Source organism: Aulonocara stuartgranti, assembly GCF_965226115.1.
Source record: "Aulonocara stuartgranti genome assembly, chromosome: 9".
Taxonomy (NCBI): domain Eukaryota; kingdom Metazoa; phylum Chordata; class Actinopteri; order Cichliformes; family Cichlidae; genus Aulonocara; species Aulonocara stuartgranti.
In genome coordinates, this window is record NC_138960.1 from 35695001 (window position 1) to 35717500 (window position 22500).

The window sequence follows — 22500 nt, forward strand, 5'->3', positions numbered from 1 at the left end:
TGATTTTCTGTTTTACACTCACACATCTTTATTCTGCACGAGTCATACTGAAGTCGTGTTTCAGTGCTACAGAGTGAAGCTGTGGAAGTGCCTGCAAATGTGCATTCTTCAGATTTACATTTTCTTTACCTCTTCATGTCAGACAGAGAATATTTCCAGTTAAATAAAAGCTCACAGCTCTCACCATGCCGGCGTGTCGAGCACTTTCAGTACTGTTTGGGTTCTCAGTCATCCAGGTCATCGTAGTCTAAGGAGCTTGGAAAGAAAAGCGTCTGGACTTCTTTAAGTTGCTTGAAGACGTTTCACCTCTCATCCGAGAAGCTTCTTCAGTTCTAGGGTCACATGGTGGGGAGTCCCAGATTTAAGCCCTGTGGGAGTTTCCCCCCACAGAGGGACAAAAGGACCCCCTGATGATCCTCTACCTAATCACCTGCTTGGGTTTTCTTGACTTTAATAGTGAAGTTAGAACGGTGCGATACCCTCCGCCCTGATGTGGCGGCGCTGTGGCTCAAGTTTGACGTTTTAGCTTTTTACTTGGTAAAGTTCAGAGTTTGGATCAAAACAAAGCAGGAGACCCGCCCATCCATCCACCCCCACCTCCACCCCCTCTGTGATAGCACTGGTTCTTCCATCGTTATTTTCCCACAGACACTGTGGGTGTGTGTTTTGCACAGGAAGTCTCAGAACTTTGTGCCATTACCATATTGGCCCAAACAAAGGATGAGGCTTATCATACGATGAAATGTGCCCGGTTTTCCAACCGGTTTTAGCGGTCGCTGAGCAGTTTGGGTGAAACTCGAGTCTGTGGAGCCACCACCAGTGAAAACACTCCCAGAATTCACTTTGGGAACATGTACATGTTAAATAAAACAGCCGGCATCATGGTTGACTCCAGTCCGTCCAGTACCAGTCCTTGGATGACTGTTCCAGTCTTGTGTGTGCAACCTTATTTTAAGCCTCGAGGACACCGTCAGCAGACACTTCCCCCTGATCTGATAAACCCTTGTTGTTTTTCTAAGATGTTACTTGATCCGCCATGAGAATATTTTTCACCCTGCCAGTCTTGTGCTTTGTCAGGACTAAGTGAGGCATTCAGGGACCTCGGTAATTATTTTGGGCGACGGAGATGGCAAGCAGAGAAGCAGAGGGACAACTGGATTCTTGGCGGAGACCAAGTGTCAACCTCCGTTTAGCAGCTCAGACACAATATCCATCTGTCCGGCCTTGTCCTTCCATAAGCCCGCTCTGTTTGTCTTCCCCCCTCTTCTCCCCACACACAGAGGACAATTAGGCTAATTGAACTTAATTGAACACATCATTAGCGACATTCCTCAATCCACTTTCGCCTCCCCCTCTCGCTCTCTGCTGCCCCCTCTAACCTCCATCTAGCCTTCGCCACTGTGGCAGACAGAATAAACCGGTCATTGTTGGTCTATTCTGGTGGCCGCCTCTGTCTGGGGATTCAAACTAGCATCCGTGAGATGAGCTCAGCTTCAGGTTCAGTGACCTGCAACAACTGAGAGGAAGCAGTGAATAGAAGCGGCTGATAGGACAAAAACATCTGTAAGATATGAAAATAAACTACTTTCTCTGTTTTCCTTTCTCTCACTCCCATTTTTCTCTTCCCGCTGCTCCTCGTTTGATCTTGCTCCTTCTCTCTCATCTTTTCTTGGCAATAATTCTTTTTTTCCGTCTTCTTCTTTTTCTCTGTTTATCCATTCTTTGTGTTATTTTCAATCCATCTTTTCATCTTCTCCACCTCTGCTCCTCATCTTTCCTCTCTGTCCATCAAGATCTTAGCGTGACGCAGCTTTAGCGTGTTAACGGCGTGTTTACAGCCACAAGGCCGCCGCTGGTCTGAGGCCATTGTCGCCTCATCTTTGGCTGCTTTGATGTGTGTCTGAGATGCTGTGTGTCTGCAGAGATGCATCACTCTGTAGTAAACAGGTCCAGACTAGCCATGCAAAGACACTCAAATGAGTGAAGAGACCCAGAAGATGCTCCAGACCCGTATCCACAATTATTGATCAGAAACCATCAACTTCCCACCATCCACAAAGCCAGCGTTGAGCTGGTGGATGGTTAGGGTGAGAACTTTTGGGACACCAACATTGAAAACCTCTCAACTGTGACACCAAAGAGGTGACACGCTCTGATCTTCAGTATCAGACTAAAGAAACTCAGCCCTGATCTCAACCATTAATCAACCACAGACCAGCTATAGACCAGATATAGAGTAACCACAGACCAGCTACAGACCAGCTACAGAGTAACCATAGACCAGCTACAGACCAGCTATAGAGTAACCATAGACCAGCTACAGACCAGCTATAGACCAGCTACAGACCAGCTACAGACCAGCTACAGACCAGCTACAGAGTAACCATAGACCAGCTACAGACCAGCTATAGACCAGCTATAGAGTAACCATAGACCAGCTACAGACCAGCTATAGAGTAACCATAGACCAGCTACAGACCAGATATAGAGTAACCATAGACCAGCTACAGACCAGCTATAGAGTAACCATAGACCAGCTACAGACCAGCTACAGACCAGCTATAGAGTAACCATAGACCAGCTACAGACCAGCTACAGACCAGCTATAGAGTAACCATAGACCAGCTACAGACCAGCTATAGAGTAACCATAGACCAGCTACAGACCAGCTACAGACCAGCTATAGAGTAACCATAGACCAGCTACAGACCAGCTACAGACCAGCTATAGAGTAACCATAGACCAGCTACAGACCAGCTATAGAGTAACCATAGACCAGCTACAGACCAGCTACAGACCAGCTATAGAGTAACCATAGACCAGCTACAGACCAGCTATAGAGTAATCATAGACCAGCCGTAGACCCTCCTCTGGTGCCTTAATCAGTTTTTGGAAGTTAACCCTGTTAGACCTCCAGCTCTCTTGCAGATATTCTAGTTCCACTGAACCACCACATGCATCTTGATGGTCTGTAAACTTTCAGTTACCAATAGAGATGGACCGATCCGATATTACGTATCGGTATCGGTCCGATACTGACCTAAATTACTGGATCGGATATCGGAGAAAAATAAAAAATGTAATCCGATCCATTAAATATCACGAAAGCACCTCACAAAACTTGCAACACGCCGTAACTCACCTCAGAACGTTAGCACGTCGGAGCAGTATGCATCACGTGATAGAGCGGCTGTGGCATGCGGGACCTGTCGGTGGTCTGGATAGCATTTGGAGCTTCGCTAGCAACCCGGCATTTCATCTCCGACAAAGTTATCCCGAGAGAAGTAAAGCAAGTGTGTAAGTCCATCTCTGAATGTTTGTAAAGCATTCCTGCGTTAAGCTTAACAAGCGATATATGGAGCGACTGCCTCTCCTGCTGCTACTTCAATCATGAAACTGCTTAACGATCAGCTGATCGGCTTTTCTGTCGCGACTCCGTCTCTCTTGTTTGTTTTTGGCCCACTTTGCACCAGAAAGAGGAAACCAGCGGCTGAACAACAGCAGCACGTTTAAGCTTGATCAGCTGTTGTTAGAATTTATTTATTATTACTTTCTACACCAGGATCTTTTTCTACGTAGCTGACGCTGGTAACTGTGCAGGGGCGGATCTAGCAAAGTTTAGCCAGGGGGGCCGATAGGGCATGAACAGGGAAAAGGGGGCACAAAGACATACTTTTCTTTCTTATTCTCATTTAAAATGTCGAGCTTTTAATAAATAATTATCTGACACCCAAAGTTTTAATCTGATGTAAAATGAATAGAAATCAATTACTGTATATAGTAACTATTAAGTCTAATATACCCTAGTAAGCTATAGTACTTTTTACTTTGGGAAGGTACCATCTGTGCAGTCTGCAATTTTGTTGAAGAAAGATGTTGAATCTATTTAATATTTCTTGAAAAATAATTGATTTCTGTGCATTTTTTTTCACACTGCATCAAATTAAGGTTGATTACGTCGATTAAGCATCATGAGGTGGAGCGTGAGGGGTGGTTCCCTATTTTTTATTTATTTATTTTTGTTGTTGCTGGGAGTTGGAACCCTATTAGTTAGGTTGCTTAATATTTACGCTAAGTACTCTTTAAAATACCAGAATAGGGAGGATGGTGTAGGTTTAAGTTTATTAGATTGATCAGTATTGCTGAACTATGAAATTTTTTTTTTGCATACAGGTGTAACAGAATAGCTTTAGTGTAGTTGTTGTTTTAAACTTGAGTATGAACTTATACAAAATGCAGCAAGATATTTAAAAAACAGTTGTGTTGATTAAAAAACACTATATCGGATTCATATCGGTATCGGCAGATATCCAAATTTATGATATCGGTATCGGACATAAAAAAGTGGTATCGTGCCATCTCTAGTTACCAACGACTGTCTGGTTCCATCTCGTTGTCCAGGTTCTGGTCGACTTTGTTTGCTAAACAAAAGCAAAGCCACTGAAATTACAGCTCTGCCTTCACAGACTTTCATAAGTGGTCAGAACAGGAAGAACTAGTCCAGATATGTGCTTTAGATACTTGGAAACCCTGAAAACTGGCCACTAGATTTGAAGTAAGCAGATCAGCTGACTGGTTTCCAGCGTAGGCCGTGTTTATTCTGGGTCTCTGATCCCAGGTGTGGCTGTGTTTAGAAGACAGTGAGTACAGCATGAGAGTGAGACCTCTCCTCGTTGTCCTCTCTCTGCTGTGTGGCTCCATTGGGAGGAATCGGAGAGTTTAGGCAGAGAGGGAGGACCGGGGGAGGAATGAGTGGGAAAGAGAGGAGGAATCTGTGTGAGCCTCGGCATTTGTCCCCGGATGAACCGCACAGAGAAACAATCGGGTTTATATTTACCACATCAGAGGCTCAGAGTGAGACTGGCAGCACTGGGAGGCTCCCAGTGTGGCTCAGAGCAGGAGCGCTCTTAAATGTTGTTCATGTGTTGTGACGTTAAAGGGAAGTTGTTACCTTAACAGTTGAGATAAGACTTTTCCTGCAGAGATAAAGAGACAGGCAGATAAAAACCAGCTTCTTCTGCGTGACTGGTTTCATTCGTCTCGAGTCCAGGAAAAGTTTGAGCTGTCAATTTATCCCGTGTGGAAACTGAGAGCATCAGCTGAATCTGCTCTCAGCATTAATGAGCTTTCTGTTTAAGACACCAGGATAACTCACCTTTGCCCTTTGAAGGCACACAGATATCTGTTGGTTAAAGCTCAGTAACGTCCGAGTAACGACATCTTTAAAGGTCGTCTGTGTGCGACCTGTCAGCTGACACTGAGCAGATTCGTCCTGCTCCGGTGTTCCTCTGAAATGAAAGGTTTGGATCGATGTTTTCACACGGACACGCCCAGCTGCTGTGCATCCGTCAGCTCGTCTGATGGTGGATGACGTTAGAGCTGAGAAGAAGCAGCAGGACTCTGGCGGGTTTGAAGCTGTCTGCATGTTGGTGTTGCAGTCGACGGTCACGTCAGACGGCGGCGTTTTCTGTAAGCGGCGCTGTGCTAGAGTCTCGCTGGCGTTTGTCTGTCAGACCGGGCTGCTTATCTGCTCTCGGTATAAATAAACTGGCCTGGGAACCCAGACTGACAGGCAGGCTCAGCCACAGGACAGCACTGCGACTTGAAATTAGCTCAAATTTTTACGTTCCCCGGAGAGAAATGTGCTTCAGACGAGGGCTGAAAATGAGAAACAGGCCACAAAAGCACTTTGTTAAAACAACAGAAGTATGAGTGTTGGCCTCGCCGGGGTTTTATTGTCTTCGTGTTTGAAACTGCTGGAATCGTTTTACAGCCCTCTTTTATTTGGTACTAAGAGCCGGCGCACGTGATGCAACAGTTTTAGCAAATTACCGATCCAAGCGGAGCCGTCGCAGCGCCAAGAGCCACATCTGAAACTTCTCTGCTGCTTTCATTTCACTTTATTGTCCCTCCAAGTGAGAATAGAAGCACGACACGCGACTACTGGATGGAAACAACGAGTCCAGCTCCTTAGCTCCTCCCACGCAGAGGATCAGTGCTGATGTGGTGAACTTTAACCTTTAGCTGGTGAAACGGGCGTCCTGTAAATTGCCTGCTTGCCACTTCCTGTAAACACCTGCGTTCCATCAAAGCCTCGAGAAACCAGGATCAGATGTTCACAGACTTTGTTTAGACGCTCAGAAACAGACGAATCAGAAGCAGGACACTCAGCGACGCCAGCTGCTCGCTGGGTTTGGTGTTTTACCGATGTTTAGAGATTCTCAGTCGGGTTATTGTCACCACAGAGCGCCCTGAGTATTTAATCCAGACCACAGACAGGTCTTCAGGTGTGTGTTCTCAATCTCAGGTTAAACTCTGTTTTGCCAAAGCTCAGCGTTCAGGAGCGCCATGGCTAGTGCCCGCTCTGCTGCTGCTGCTGGAGCCACGCCCACTTCCATCATGTGAGGCCAGGGGATTAAAGCTGCACTTTTCTTCATACCCATCTTTACCTGAAGCTAACTGACGTTCTTTTACTGAAGCACTCTGAGTGCAGCGCGTTGTGACGTCTCCACCTGTTCAGCCTCGAGATGGCGCCTTTGGAGGCCTCGGCGTCCACGTCCTGCGTGCATGTGCACATCACTGTCACGCCAGCAGCACGTGACACCATTGGATGAGTAAAAGTTAGGTTTTCACACCGTCCACGTTACTGTGACTGACCAATCACAGAGTTTGTGTCATGTGAGCTCTGAGTGTGTCTTTGCGTGCAGCGTGACTGCAGCTGTGATTGGTTATTAAACACAGATCTGAGCTGTGATTGGTTATTAAACACAGATCTGAGCTGTGATTGGTTATTAAACACAGATCTGAGCTGTGATTGGTTATTAAACACAGATCTGAGCTGTGATTGGTTATTAAACACAGATCTGAGCTGTGATTGGTTATTAAACACAGATCTGAGCTGTGATTGGTTATTAAACACAGATCTGAGCTGTGATTGGTTATTAAACACAGATCTGAGCTGTGATTGGTTATTAAACACAGATCTGAGCTGTGATTGGTTATTAAACACTCCTGTTTGCCCCTCCAGCCGGCGCTGAGCCTGCTGATGAACTCGTTCACGCCTCCTCGCCATTTCGTTGGGTTTGCCGACGTCACTGTGACGGCTCAGCAGCTTTGTAATCATGTGACCTCCAGTCTGAATTAGTTTGAATCATTGTGTTGAAGCGAATTATTGACGATGGAGAGTCTCAGGATTTAAAACTTCTTCTTTCTGGTCACATGACGATTTCCTCTTCATTGGAGGTTTTTTCCTTTTTCATTTCTCAGCTTCTGATTTCAAAGCACAAACATGTGAAACTGCAGCTCTTTAATCCAGACTTTTAAAGCCTTTCTCCACATGCTTAACTTGACGCATATTTAACCTGTGCAGGTAAACACCGGGGCCAGCCACGCCCTCCTAGTGTAAACTGTAGGACAGAAGAAAGGGCGGCTGGGCGGCGGTCAGGACAAACACGACGAACACCAACCGAGCTTCTTCTCACATGACAAACGTCTCACTCGCTGCAGAGACAAACACAGCACTGGCTGTTTTAGGGACTTTTTTCAGCGGCGGATTAATACACGTTTAGTGCTTGAATGATAATAAACTACGGCTTATCTGAGCCGAGGATTCTGGGAAACGGCTGTCAGCTGTTTGGTTTGATAGTGAGACGGTTGTTTGGTTACTGCTGACCGCAGATGCTGAGTCATGACTTCTGGACTTTAGTCCAGCAGCTGCAGGTTGGAGTTTTCATGTTCTCGCTCCTCAGAGGAGGAACCCTGATCTGCTGACCTGAGAAACAGCAGAGATCTGTGATTTTAGTCAAATATGGACGCACAGGACGGACTGAGGCGCTGTCAGGGCTTCCTGCTCCTCACAGGAAGAGCTGTGACTCTGCAGGTTCCACCGTGTAGCAGGACTGTGTGAGGACGCAGCCTGATCACACCAGCAGCTCATCCTCAGGGCGCACGTACAGACACACACTCAGTACCCATCTGTCCAAACATGGGCACTGTGTGTGTGTGTGTGTGTGTGTGTGTGTGTGTGTGTGTGTGTGTGTGAGTGAGTGAGTGAGTGAGTGAGTGAGTGAGTGAGTGAGTGAGTGAGTGAGTGAGTGTGTGTGTGTGTGTGTGTGTGTGTGTGTGTGTGTGTGTGAGTAAACATGGGGAACAGAGGATGATATGATGAAGGAGGGTGTGTTCACTCACGTGTCAACGGTCAAATCCAGCTTTAGTGGTTTAGGTTAGGCCCGCCTCCTCTGAAGGCCAACGCCCTCTTAAATCCCACCTGCTGGCTCCTGACTTGTACCTGTAGCACATGAATATGTGTGAGTGTGACAAAGTGGAGCTCAAACTGCAATGGCTGTTCCCTCACAGCAGGTCTCCGAGCGGCGCTCCGAGCGGCGCTCCGAGCGGCGCTTTTTCCTTTTGTGGCGCTGACCTGAGTGTCTTTGTGATGGGATTAGGTTTGGAGTTTGTGTTTGTGGTTTTAGTAACACAGATAAATGCCGTCATGAAGTGTGACCTTTGACCTTCAGGTGTTCAATAACACAATAACACTGGTCAGCTCTCCCCCGTGTGGGTGACAGAGGGGATTAGAGAGGATTTAATAAGATTTATAATAAACCAGCCGTCCTTTTAACAACATACCAAACCGTGTTTGTGCTGCGTGTTGGCAGGAAGTCTGTTTAGCTTGGTCTGATAAATCAAGTCACAGTCATAATAATCTCCACGCCGCGCCGATGGAGGGGAGGGAACGCTGCTGGACTCAGAGGTCAGTTTATCGTTCCTGACTGTCAGATTCCTGCTGAACCGTCAGAGTTAAAACCCAAACACGGCTCTACCCCCAACCCTAAGAAGCGAGCGAGCAGCCGCAGTAGCAGCCGGTCTTCATCGGTGGGCAGTGTGTGGTGTAACGCTGGTGTAAAATGGTTATCAATGCTCCGTGTTCGATGGTTACAGTTAGGTATGAGATGGTTTCTGTGAATCTGAAGCCGACATTTGATGGTTTGAGCTTCATATTAGGTTTGCAGTGGGTGTTGAACGAGCTGCTGGGCGAATATGATGTAAAAGCGTTTCTAGAATCAGTCTGTCAGGATCTAAATTCGGCCGAAATGGGTCTAAATTGGTGTTTAATGGTTTAAACGATGTTGTTGACTTTAATTGAGTTTCTTAAATAAAATAGAAGCTATTTCTGGCGTCTTCTGACCCCACCTTATATTTATCTTTATTCTGATAAGACTTTAAGTAAATCAAAGGAAAACACTGAACTTAACTGTGTGTGTGTGTGTGTGTGTGTGTGTGTGTGTGTGTGTGTGTGTGTGTGTGAGTTTATGTCTGTGTGTGTGTGCGTGCGTGCGTGCGTGCGTGTGTGTGTGTGCGTGCATGCGTGTGTGTGTGTGTGTGTGTCCTCGATGCGCTCGTGTAGATGGAGGGGATTAGCAGCGAGCAGGCAGCGAGTGATGAGCTGCGAGGGGAAGGCTCGCAGAGTGTAAACGAGCGTCTCCTTTCTCGCCTCCTCTGCTGCTCCACCTGTCGCTCTTCTTTGAGCAGCAGCTCGCAGTGATGCTTCAGACCAACGTGTCCAACTTTGTGTCAACGCTTCTTTTGGTCTTTTTCCTTTTTTCCATCCTGACAGTAAAAGCTTTCCAAAATCCACAGAAGCTGCACATTCCTGACATTTTTCCCATTTAATGGCAACAATGCTTCGGATCTGCATCTGGACCAGCCTCAAACCCACCCACTCATGCACGATCATGTGACGCGTGTGGCAAATTTTTTTCTTACATTAGTTCATGAGAAAATAGACGGAACAGCTCAAAGTCGCTGCCCAACCAAACTCCATTCACTTTTCTTCGGTTTTAGGGAAGCGGTGCAGAAGTCGTCCATACTGTCATCTTTAGCATCCACACATCTGACCACACGGTCACATGACCCACAGCCGGGTTTAACCCTGTGCGCTGTAGCACAGAAAGCGTTCAGTTACAGTCCAGATACTTGTTTATCTCTCAGGCTCACACATGTTACAGCTTTCTCTGAGAAATTACAGTGCAGGAATGTTTTGGCTGCTTCTGGGCTCGTGATAAGAAGACTTCATGCTTTTTATGACAGTTGATTTTACAGCTCACAGAATGAGATCAAGGACGAGCGGCGCGTTTCCCATCGCTTCTGCACGCAGATGTGAACGAGCGTCTGTCCGCAGCTCGGCCGTGACCGAGCAGCTCTGATTGGCTCCGGCCTAAAGCTGTAAACATGCAGCTACTGTGGGTTTTTATGAGCTTGTGAGAAAACTAACAAAGAAGCAGAAACCTGCAGCTGATACCCTCAAAACACCTCACATCACCACAGCCGGGCAGAAGCAGCACGTCTGAGTTGAACTGCTCCTTTAAATAGAATAAGAGGTCAACAAAGCTACTTCTTTATCCGTTTTCAGCATCATGAGTGAAAACATGGCTGCTCTCAGCGGCATGGACGCCACGCCATGCCAGCGTGGTTCTGGTCGAGTCCCCACAGAAACCCACAGAAGCCGTGCTTCAGCTCCACGCTGCCAGATTGGTCCCTTACGCTCTCACAGGATCTCTGTGCTTGTTTGAAGGCTGCAGTAGCTATTCTAAGAAACAATGAATGAACTTTTATTTCCTTATCTTCGTGGAGTGTCGATGATGATGCAAGCGAGACAATCGCCTCCGAATTGTCGCTTGAACTGTGTTAATGGACTCGCTCGAGTGCCGGCCGCCTCCGCATACGCACACGAGCCGCCCAGTCGCACCGTTCATCAGCTGACGTTCAGAAACTCCCAAATCGTGACTTTGACTTTCTGCACGGACGCCCACGGGCGACAGACATCGGGGAGAGAGCGGGAAAGGTGATGTGAGGCGCTTATGCAACACCGGCGTAACTGGTGCTGTTGGTGTGGAGGCTTCTAGGAGATACGAGATACAGTGTGTGTGTGTGTGTGTGTGTGTGTGTGTGTGTGTGTGTTTGCATGCTGGAGGAGGTTTTGTGTGTGTGCAGGAATTCAGCTATTCCCTGCAGAGATTGTGAGAACTTTAATGTCTCTCTGTGTGTGTGTCTGTGTCTGTGTGTGTGTGTCCTTCTCTTTCCTTCACATGATTGTAAACTGACTTTCACGGCTCTGTTTTCGTTTTTTTGCTCAAAGTCTGCTATCAAAATAAAATGGGAGCTTCCTCCAGGGAGCTGCTGAAGCCTTAAATGATTCAGCCAGTAAACGTCCCCACTCTGATCGCCTACATAGAAAACTATCTGCTCAGGAAGCCAGCAGCTGCTGCGTGAAAATGCAATATTTGACTTCCTGTTCAAACAGCTTGGCTGGCTGTGACCTGCAGAGGGAAACGCTTCGTTTGTTTTCAGACACGCTGCAGTAAATCCGCTCGTCCCGGGCTGCGGTATGACACCGAGCTCCTGGTGGGAACCATTAGCTGCTTTAAACGCTGCCTGACTCCGAAACCTCCGACCGCTGCTGCCGAGTCAGCAGGAAGAGTCCAATCAGCTGTGTGTAGCTCACATGTGTCTCACAGAGTCCTCAGTGTGTGTGTGTGTCCCTGCTGACGTGTTGTAAAATGTGTGCATGCTACAATTAGGACGGGTTCACGGCTGTGTGAGTGAAACAGTCCAAAAGGTCACTGCGCCCTCTACTGGTCAAAGTCACATGACTCATGAAGTGACTGAGGTGACTGAGGTGACTGAGGTTGGGGTGGATGGACGGGTTGGTGTGTTTGAATGTAGGTGGTATGACAGTCTTTCTAACCGTCCGTCTCCATCTGTCTCCGTCTCAGGTGAGGTTCCGGGCACGGTGAACTTCGTCCTCTCCAAAGAAGGCGGCGACCTGTCTCTGGTGGAGCAGGCCAACGTCTGGCTCTTCCTCCGTTTAGCCAAGACCAACCGCAGCCGAGCCAAAGTCACCATCCGCCTCTTCCAGCAGCACCACCCGTCCGGCGGACGTCCATCTCTGCCGCAGGACGACACCCTCCTGTCAGAGAAGACGGTGGACACCCGCCGCAGCGGCTGGCACACCTTCCCGGTGTCGGCGGCCGTGCAGGCCCTGCTGCAGAGCGCCACAAGTACGACACTGAGCCTCAGGGTGTCCTGCCCGCTCTGCGCCGACACCGGCGCCACCATCGTCCTGGTCTCGGGCAGCGCTGAGACATCGCAGCGCAACAACCAGCGGGAGCAGTCCCACCGGCCCTTCCTCATGGCCGTGGTCCGGCAGGGAGACGGCAGCGACTCGCAGCGGCGCAGGAAGCGCGGGCTGGAGTGTGATGGGAAGGTGCGTGTCTGCTGCAAACGGCAGTTCTACGTCGACTTCAAAGATATTGGCTGGAACGACTGGATAATCGCTCCACGCGGTTATCACGCCAACTATTGCGAGGGCGAATGCCCCTCCCACGTGGCGAGCATCACCGGGTCCACGCTGTCCTTCCACTCCACTGTCATCAGCCACTACCGCATGAGAGGCTACAGCCCCTTCCAGAACGTGAAGTCGTGCTGCGTGCCAACCCGCCTACGAGCCATGTCCATGCTGTACTACAACGAGGAGCAGAAGATCATCAAGAAGGACGTCCAGAACATGATCGTGGAGGAGTGCGGCTGCTCGTAGACGCAGACCTGAGCGGGACAGGAGGAGCACCTCTGAACCCAGAGAGGGAGGAAGCTGACTCTAGGATCATCACGTCACTTTTATTGACTGTGTTTCATCCTTCGCCTCCTTCCGTCCCTCGAGGTCGCCCTCTGGGATAAAAACTCTGCTCCAGACTCGTCCAGCAGAACTCAGAGAGTCTCCACGGCACTTTCAGAAAAAGAGAAGAAAAAAAGCTCTAATATATTTTTGTTACAAACGGAGGAGCGAAGCTTATTTATGTGGCTGAGACGTTCAAGCACCGCTGAACCGACTTCGGAGAGACGAGGTGCCTGAAAAAAATGCGACAAAAGAAGAAAAAAATCTCAAAACTATGCAACTTGTTTCACGTTTTCAGACCTTATTGTATTTTATTTGTCTCCGTTTGTCGGCTCCCCAAATGTTTACTTTCTCAAAATGTTGGAGGAAGACAGAAGAAGACTCTTGTACTTTATTTAGAAGTGTGTGTGTGTGTGTGTGTGTGTGTGTGTGTGTGTGTGTGTGTGTGTGTGTGTGTGTGTGTGTTGAGAGATACTTGAAAGAAACAAGTTGGCTCGGCTGCTGGAACCAAACACTTCTTTATGTTATAATTATTATTGTCAGTAAGTATATTAATATTATTATTGTTGTTAATAATATATTGTGTTATCATGTCTCTTTTTTAAAAGAAGCGTTTCAAACGTGTTTATTTTTTGCACTATAGCGACACTCGTGTTCAGATTAGCCACAGACAGAGAGGACAGACCGGAGGGAGGTCACAGGTTTGAGCCCCACTAGTCTTGACAGAATACTTGAGCGTGTCATCAGTTGTGTCACTTCCTGGTTGCTGAGGCTTGAAGCTGGCGTCTAACGCTCACTGCCAGAGAATCCTGATTTTGCCAAAAGCAGGTGGCTGACTCGCGTTAGAATGTACCTTTGATTTCAGGATGTGGGTCTTGATGCTGTTTCACAATAAAAGTCTAGCAGGAAAGCTGCATCCCCTTCTGTTTGTTTCTGTCACTGCTTCTCAGTGAGCTGCTGCCCACGCCCAGCTCTCTGTACTCACAGCATGATCTGCTAGAGGGTGTGGGGGGGCCACAGCCCTGTCCTCCAGGGCGTGAAGCAGGTATGGAGGAGATCAAAACTCCAGACATCCAGAGGCCCCCAGAACACAAGAGACCAAGGAAGACCAACAGAGGGGCAGCCGCGTCACTGTCCCAGAAAGAGCTGAGGAGAGTCCCAGATGAGGGCTCACTCAGCAGCCGCGGAGCAGAAGCCAGGGGGAGTTGCAGGGAAGCGCCCGTGAGCTCCGCCGGCAGCCAGCCGTGCCTGAGTGACCGAGCCCCAGGCTCCAGGCCCCGATAAGCAGCCACCAAGGAGTGAGCCGGTGTGTACCTGGACGCCCATCCCCGGACACCAAGAACCACCAACGCACCGATGTCTGAGGGAGTCTGCCACTGGCAGGGGGAGTGGTGGTAGGGGGAGATAGGCCTCCAGAAAAAACAGTTTCTAAATTTTTAACATGAACATGAGCTTCATGACAGGAAATCAGGAAAAGCAGAACTGTTCTAGATTTATAAAAGATTACTAAGCAAACGTTTGCTAACAGTAGATACACAATAGATGTCTCCAGAAAACGACGTTCTCCACTCACCTGCTGCTTTCTGACACTTAGCGGCAGGTCAGCTGTGGAGGCTTCTGATTGGCTAAATCTGCACGTGCCTGTTGCTATATAGCTGTGCTAGCCAACCAGTTAGCATGTACAGATTAATATGTTTATATGGAGCTAAGAACTTAAATAATCACACGGGGAACCTCCGGTCTGTCCGGTCAGAAGCTCCGAGGACTTCTGCTAAAGTGAAGCACTTAGAAAACGTGCTGGTCACACACTTTTGTGGGATCCACTTCCTGCGTTTGTAAAACAGGCTAGCTAAAGTTCTCTGTGATAGCTAGCCTACAGCTAACCCGCCTATCGAACCTCTGCAATCCACGTTCACGTCTTTGTCTGTGGTGAATGTTTACAGCATTAGCATCTCATCTTTCTCAATGAACTCAAAAACAAAGCGGCCTTTATGTCTTTATTAAAGTTACGTTGTGAGTTTTATGGGATTTTTCCACACAGGGGCTAAAATTAAATTTTTTTTAGTTAAAATCTGGTAAAATTTTTGAAGTTTTTCTCCTATGAGACAAATCGCTGCATAAACGCAGCATTAATCATATAAAATGTTGGTAACATGGCACTTTGGATACATGAAATGGGAATTTTCATATGAATCATAAAATTCAGTTGATTTGGTGAAAATTCAATTTTGACGGTGAAATTAAAGCTGTTAAAGTTGATATTTAATGTCTTAGTTTGCTTTAGGAGACCAAAGAGTCGAGTTTGTGTATCTGTTTGTTTTTAAATGAAAAGCAATGAATTTATGATCTGATTCAAAAGGATTTCACAGAAAAACACAGAAAATGATTCCTGCAGTTATTTTGTCCTGAGTGAGTTTTCATGTTTTTAGTTTCTCTGCTGTTGTTTCATCCTCTCGCTCTCTGCACATCAAGAACTCCACTTCCCACAATGCTGAACTGAAAAAAAAAAAAGACAATCCACAGCCGTAAATTTAGTAGAAAACACCGTCCAATCAGAGTCCGGCTGTTTCTGTGTCGTGTGTGTTTCTATCAGTATTGTCGATTTGTTCACCAAAAGTTTTGGAGTGTTTGTCGCCTTTTTGATGAAGTTTTCACTTTTTGGATTTTTTTTGTTGTTATGATGGTTTCATGGAGGAGGGCGGAGCTTCCTCTTGTTCTTCTGGACTGTGGGACGACCTCGGAGTTGGTCCTGTGTACATGGACACAAACAAAACGTCAGTGCAGAAAAAAACTCAAAAAGAAGCAAAAAATAAAAAACAAACAAAACGTGGTTGTTATTTGTTCAAATTTTGTTTATATTGAAATGAAAAAAAAATACTGACACTGAACAAAGTGGACAAAGAATAAAAAGTCTATTTTTTATTCTGTATATATGGAAATCAGATTCCAGTATGTTGCATTGCTTTGTTGTACAAATCAAATGTGCTTGTGGCATTTTTCTAATCTAATTTATTTTATAGTATTTTTTGTTTTTCTGCTTCACCATTAAAGTTTAAAGGACGTACACAAGAGTCACGAGTCATCGTTTCTTTTCCTGTGAAACTGGACATGTTTAAAGCATCATGTCCTGTTTGACCTCTGACCTCTTCCTCAAAGTCACTAGATTGATCTGAAGTTTGCTGTTCAGAGCTGTTTCAAACTGGTTCTCGCTGCCATCGTTTGCATTGATGACACAGAGATATAACGTCAAGTATTGTCGCTTTAAAATACAGTTACCATGGTGACCCTCAGGTTTAAGGCTTCACTCTTGGACCACACTCCTTAAACCACACTCGTGCACGAGGAGGAGGCGCAGCGGGAACTGGCTTCCTCATCCAGAGGCAAAAATGCAGTCTGTGCTGAAGCTGCGATCCACGAGGACAGAGGTCAGAGGTCACCCTCCGCTGACCTGTGACTAGCCGCTGGGAGCCTGAGTGTTTGCTCTGCACTCTGAACTGAAAACAGTGAGTGGGAACAAGCTGAGAGGAATGACACGAATCATGTGAGCATAAACACAGAGCGGGCCTGAACACCTGCAGCAAGTGTTACAGGTGGTGTCCAGAGTCATTTCCTGTCTTTGGTGGGACCAGTGTCAACGCTATAAAAAAGTAATGTTTTACACATATTATACAGAACATTACCTTCATGTGACTCTGTAAAATCATCTGTCTCATAATCACCATTTAACAACATAGACCTGAGGCTACAGCCCCTCAGCACAGATCCCTATCCTAATGAGGACACTGTGAGCTTCCTCTTAGTATTTAGGTTTGAACACAACCAACACAAAGAGGCTTTAAAGTGGTCGTCATGGTGATTCTACTGTATAAACAGGAACAGGTAGAAATGAAGCTGCAGCCTGACTGATCATCAGTTTGTTACCTGTTGAAGTTCAGGCTCTGGCTGCTGGGCCGAGGTCTGCACACGCTCAGCTTTAGCTCTGGGTTGTTGGATAGCTAGGTGTTAGCATGCTGTCTGTGCAGATGCTTGTGTTAGTTTGTCCTCTCCTAACACAAACTACAATCAGCTGATTGTAGCCCAAGTGTAGGCAAGAAAACTGACAATTCCAACTTACTGACCTACTGGGAACCAGTTCTTGTAGGAAATTTCTTCCCTACATGCTGCAGTGCAGGTGGTTTCCTCTGAATGTTTTCCCTCACACACCTCAGGACATCCCAGTGAACACACAGACCGTCTCATCCTGATCTGTTGCCACAGGCAGCTCTGATCAGCTGACGATGCTCCATGTGAAGCTCAGGTCACTTTGTGGATAGCAAACACTGAATCAGCTACTGGTCACGTCTTAAATCTCGCCTGGACGTTCTTGTTACACTTTCTCTTGTCTATGTATTGATTAGAGTGAAATGAATTAAACAGTAAATAGTTTTTCTTGAGTGACTCTTTCCATTATGACGCTGGCATCGCACCCAGAGCAGAGATAACTGTGAGAGTCTGAGGTGCTAAACTCCCCACAAAACTGCAAAAGGCTTAAAAGGGTTTAGTCTGCAGACAGACTGTGGAGCACAGCTGTGTGGACATTTCACCACTAACTGTATTAGCTGTCATGTCCTTTGCAGTAACCTTTATTTGCATCTCTCACTTTATAAAGATGCTCTGACTCCACCTCTGTTTGTCTGCATTCAGGTTTTGGTGTCGTAGTTTTGACGGGGGTCGGGGTGGCGGCCATCTTTGCAGAGGTTCATTAAACTTCAGTTTTTATTAACCCGAGGTCACTGCAGAGGTAGAGGGCACTGCAGAGGTAGATTTCACTGCAGAGGTAGAGGTCACTGCTGAGGTAGATGTCACTGCAGAGGTAGAGGTCACTGTGGAGGTAGAGGTCACTGCAGAGGTAGATTTCACTGCAGAGGTAGATTTCACTGCAGAGGTAGAGGTCACTGCTGAGGTAGATGTCACTGCGGAGGTAGAGGTCACTGTGGAGGTAGAGGTCACTGCAGAGGTAGATTTCACTGCAGAGGTAGAGGTCACTGCAGAGGTAGATGTCACTGCAGAGGTAGATTTCACTGCAGAGGTAGAGGTCACTGCAGAGGTAGAGGTCACTGCTGAGGTAGATGTCACTGCGGAGGTAGAGGTCACTGTGGAGGTAGAGGTCACTGCAGAGGTAGATTTCACTGCAGAGGTAGAGGTCACTGCAGAGGTAGATGTCACTGCAGAGGTAGATTTCACTGCAGAGGTAGAGGTCACTGCAGAGGTAGAGGTCACTGCTGAGGTAGATGTCACTGCAGAGGTAGATTTCACTGCAGAGGTAGAGGTCAATGCAGGTTTATTTATCCACTCACCTGAAGCCCCACCCCTCCCTCCTGAAGCTGAGCTAAAATCCACAGCTCCGCCCACAATGACATCACACAGCACCAGAGGTCATATCATTTAGTAGCCGAACTCTTTGATGCCACCTCGTTCACTTATATTTAACTTGTGTTCTTATGAGGCGGCGTCACGCTCTGTGATCTGCTGTGAAGTGTATATTTAGAGTTTACTGTCACATCTTCTGTTTCCACAGACGTGACTCACAACACGCCGTCGACCTTGGAGAGCCGGCATCAAAGCCAGACTCCGCTTGCAGCTTTCAAACAGCAGCACACAGGGCACCAGGAAACCCCAACAACCAGCAAAACACACAGTGTGTGTGTGTGTGTGTGTGTGTGTGTGTGTGTGTGTGTGTGTGTGTGTGTGTGTGTGTGTGTGTGTGAGAGAGGTAATGGACTGAGGTCTGTGTGCGTGCTGTTGTGAGGAGACACAAACAAAATGTCATTTAATGGAAGGAGAGTGTGTGCGTGCGCTTGTATTAGTCATGCTGTGGGGACGTAAATGTGTTTACACAGCAACACTGCGGGGACTCGGGTCCTTCTGGGGACGAAGAGTCCTAATCAGATAATTATTTGGTTTAAAGATGGCCGACCAATAAGAAGTTGTGGCTTTTATATCGTCAGTGCATCGAATCAGTGTTACAAGCTGTGGCCACCAGAGCAGGACGGAGGACTCAAGACAAAACCAGCAGCAGCAGCTTTGATTCTTTATTTTAACTGGAAATCAAATTTTAAGGGAAGTTAAATTCACTGGGGTGATGTTTAGGCTGCAGTCTGAGTCGAGTAGCAGAGAGGAGAGTAGAGCTGCTGCTCCGGGATGAAAGTATGAGGCAGGCTGTGAGAATTTTCTGAATTACTTGGGAGAGTCCTGAGTGGAGGAGACACCTGGTTTGTTGGGTTAAAGCAGGGGTGGGTAACTCCAGGGCCGGTGTCCTGCAGTTTTAGATCTCACCCTGGGTCAACACACCTGAATCACATGATTAGTTCAGGCCTCTGGAGAACTTCAAGACCTGTTGAGAAGGTAATTTATCCACTAAATCAGCTGTGTTGGATCAAGGACACATCTAAAACCTGCAGGCCCTCGAGGCCTGGAGTTCGACACCCACGGGTTAAAGGCTGGTGAGCTCCAGGAGGGAAGCCAGGTAAGGAGCGGATTCACCGCTCTGATGGAGCTGACCACCTGGTGAAGACTTAAATACAGCTGGCTGATGGGAAACAGGTGAATGGGAATGCAGAAAACACAGCAACCGAACAACAAAACCAGTACGGCCCATACCGATAATCAGCTTCAGCCTCCTCCACCATCATCGTGCCTCCTCTTTGGTTAGAAAGCAGGAGCTCTGCATCATCATCTGGACATAAAACATGACTTTGTGTCAAAGTCAGAGTCTGTGGTATTAATATTATTGGCCATCATTCCCAGTTCAGCACTGTGTGGTGTTACTAGTGTGAAAAAGCATCTTTAAGCTAAACCCTCAGTTCAACCCTTCCTGCAGCTACTCGAATCCTTTCAGGGCTCCCACCAAACCCAGTAGTTTTAGTTTTTACCCCCCAGCACACAGACAGACTCTTGGTGTAGGACTGAGGTGTAGGCAGGCTGACACCGCTGCAGAGTGTGTGCAGCACAAATAGACGTCCCTCTTAATGACAGGAGGCAGTAAAATGACTCGCAGATGAAGCGCTGGCCTCAGCGGCACATCAAGGCCCGCGACTCTTCTGTGAGGACGTTTCTAAATCAGACGCACAGACGTGTCACGCTTTGGGGTGCAGTTGGATATTTTAAGGCGCGCGCAGTCATTACTGGTCCTCACAAGACCAGCAGTAAAGCGGCTGAGGGCGAGCGGAGATCAGAGGCTCCGGGGACCGCAGCAGGGTGTTCCCCTGCCAGCGGGGCAGCCGCCGTGGTCGACTGCTGTTTGATGCTCTTTCTCAGGAGGTGACGTGATCCTGTCAACGTCTGTGAGAAACTTTATGTCACGTTCAGGGAACATCTGAAATCTGAACACTTAATCATCCTCGTTCAAGGAGTAATTATACTTCACTGAAGTCGAGTCATTAAGCAGCCGCTCTGCTGCCGTGTCCAAACGCCTTGTTAGGAGCATTTCACCATAAAACTGTCGGTCATTGGACGGAGGAGTCACTGACAGCACGGTGAAGCACGCAGAGGGACGGATCAACTCCGACTCTGCTAATGAAAGCTCTCTGGGTAATTTCACTCGGAAGTTTTTCTTGACAAATTACCAACACGGACGATTTGCACAGGAAAAAAATCACTCGGGGTAATTATCACAAATGACTGTTTCCATCTGCGATAGCGGCGCTGTGAGAGTTAGCTTACAGAACAGAGGGTGTTCCCCGGGAATCTGACCTTCCCAATCTTTAACTCTGACTGCGAGTTAAAGATAAATCAGACGATCACGCTGAGCTGCTCTTCATCATAATCTACAATCTAAACTGGTCCACATCCCCGCTGAGGTTATCCGAGGAAACTGGACCGTCGAGCAGAAACGTCCTGCAGGTTAGACCCAAGAGTTTGATCCAGACTGAAGCAACAAACGTGGACAAGATCGAGTATCTGAAAGTGTTTTTAAAAAAGTGTTTCTAGTCAGAAATAATAAAGAAGGCGGCCGTGTGTCCTGCCTGAGGACGCTTCTGTCAGTCCAGACTACAAACTGATGCTTCAGGTGCAGCAAACTAAAGTTTGTGTGGAGGATCTAAAGCAGACGTCTGACTGCTGCTCTTCAGAGAAACAAGTGCGCTCGTTACTGTTTCTAGGCAAGGCAAGGCAAGGCAAGTTTATTTGTATAGCACAATTCAACAACAAGGTGATTCAAAGTGCTTTACAGAGACATTAGAAACAAGAACAAATAAAAAGCATGATTTCTAACAAGAAGTGCCGACCACACCGACTGGACGACTGGTTCCAGTTAGGAACCAGCTGCTCTCACAGAAATAGTTCCTGTCACACAGTGACTGATGAATCCGTCCACTGCCACACTGTCTGTTTCGCCCCAACAGTACAGGTTCTGATTACACAGCAGCTTCTTCCACAGGACACAGAGGAACACTCCACCCGACTCTCCATCACTGGTGGCAGTCACAGCGTCTGTGTTCAGCACACTTCAGTTTGTGGAAGGAAATGAGAAGCAGATACTGTGTGAGCACATTAATGAACTTGTGGCAGATTCACTGAAAAACGTTGGAACATGTTTTGTGTAACGGTAGACGTGATTTGAAACAGCACTCAGCTGCTGAACGCTTTGCCAGAAGGTTCAGACTGTTAATTTCCTGCTAAAATGTTGAGTGTAAACACTGTGGAGAGGGCGGGCGTGGCTGAGAGGCTGATGGAGCGTGGTGGAGGAGCACGAGGTGACCTGATCAGCACCGTCACACCCGGCTGCACCACCACGCTGCTGCTGAGCGTGGAGTCAGGCCCAGAGAGGATCCTGACCCTGCGGCGCAGCTTTGGAGTGTTTCAGGGTTCCCTCGTTTCTGGAGCTCATTAAAGTGTCCTTGAAATGTGATTTAATCAGCAGCCAGCTGAAGACCGTGTGCGAGGACTGCCATGTGCGGGCTGGATATCCTCTGAAGCTGTTTCCATCACAGCGTAAAATTTAAGTGGGGCTAACCCGAGTTTCTTTGAAACCGCAGAAAGCCATCGAGGGTGGCAGGAACGCCGCATCAGGTCAGCAGGATCGTTTCTGAGGTCGGCGGTTTGGCCCCGACGAGGCTGAGGCCTCCGAACCTCAGACTGATTTACGGTCTTCCATGGAAAACACATTCTGTGTTTAAAAGCTCGGTGGAGACGTTAATGAGGCTTCTGCTGTGAGCTCTTATCTGCTGCAGGCTTCAGTTTATCGTTCACAGAACTGTTTCCACTGAGTCAGAGCCACAGCCCCACAGCACACGCCCAGAAACCACTGCTTCACTAAAGCCGCTCAGCCATTGGTCACTTAATCAATTAACTGTTCACTTCTACTGTCAGCCATGTTCCAGTGCATGCACAGGTATAATACGTCTTCTTCAACCAGCTGATTATCAGCATCTCCTCACTAACAGAAAGTCAGTGTGCACACAAATGTCCCACAAAGGTACAGGGTTGGACAGGAAGTGTCTCTGCAGAGTGTTCGCTGCATGTTGGTTATTTAACCGCTGAAAAGCAGAGAAACTGATGCCATCCAGTGTTTGTACTTCTTTATCTCATGTTTCTTTGAGCTGTTGGGTTCTGCTGCTGGTGCTTCGTGAATGAACGGTGTTCCTACCTGATCACACACCCTTGCAGCTGCACTGGAAACACTAAGACTAAGATTTAGTGATGAATCTGACAAACAGCTCCTGAAAATTAAAAGTTTTGTTCTTGGACGTGATGTATAAATATCAAACAAAGCTTCACACACGAACGTTCCCCGACTCTGTGGAGCGATTTGGGCTCAGGAAAACGTTTCCAGGAAAACCCAGAGAGTG

At 47.4% G+C, this 22500-nt stretch overlaps 3 protein-coding genes across 3 annotated transcripts in view; 2 read left to right on the forward strand and 1 right to left on the reverse strand.

Annotated features, from left to right (window-relative positions):
* Positions 1-15744, forward strand: part of inhbaa (inhibin subunit beta Aa) — an 18978-nt gene extending 3234 nt beyond the window's left edge. Inside the window, exon 3 of the mRNA XM_082546824.1 lies at positions 11775-15744. Within this exon, the coding sequence (XP_082402950.1) occupies positions 11775-12595 (821 nt within the window). The 3' untranslated portion in view covers positions 12596-15744. The remainder of the gene's footprint in view (positions 1-11774) is intronic.
* The window catches only part of LOC309714406 (gamma-crystallin N-B), a 156953-nt gene that overhangs the window by 72555 nt on the left and 61898 nt on the right, over positions 1-22500 (reverse strand). The gene's annotated exons all lie outside the window — the stretch shown is intronic.
* The window catches only part of LOC309714368 (NACHT, LRR and PYD domains-containing protein 12-like), a 253157-nt gene that overhangs the window by 41222 nt on the left and 189435 nt on the right, over positions 1-22500 (forward strand). The gene's annotated exons all lie outside the window — the stretch shown is intronic.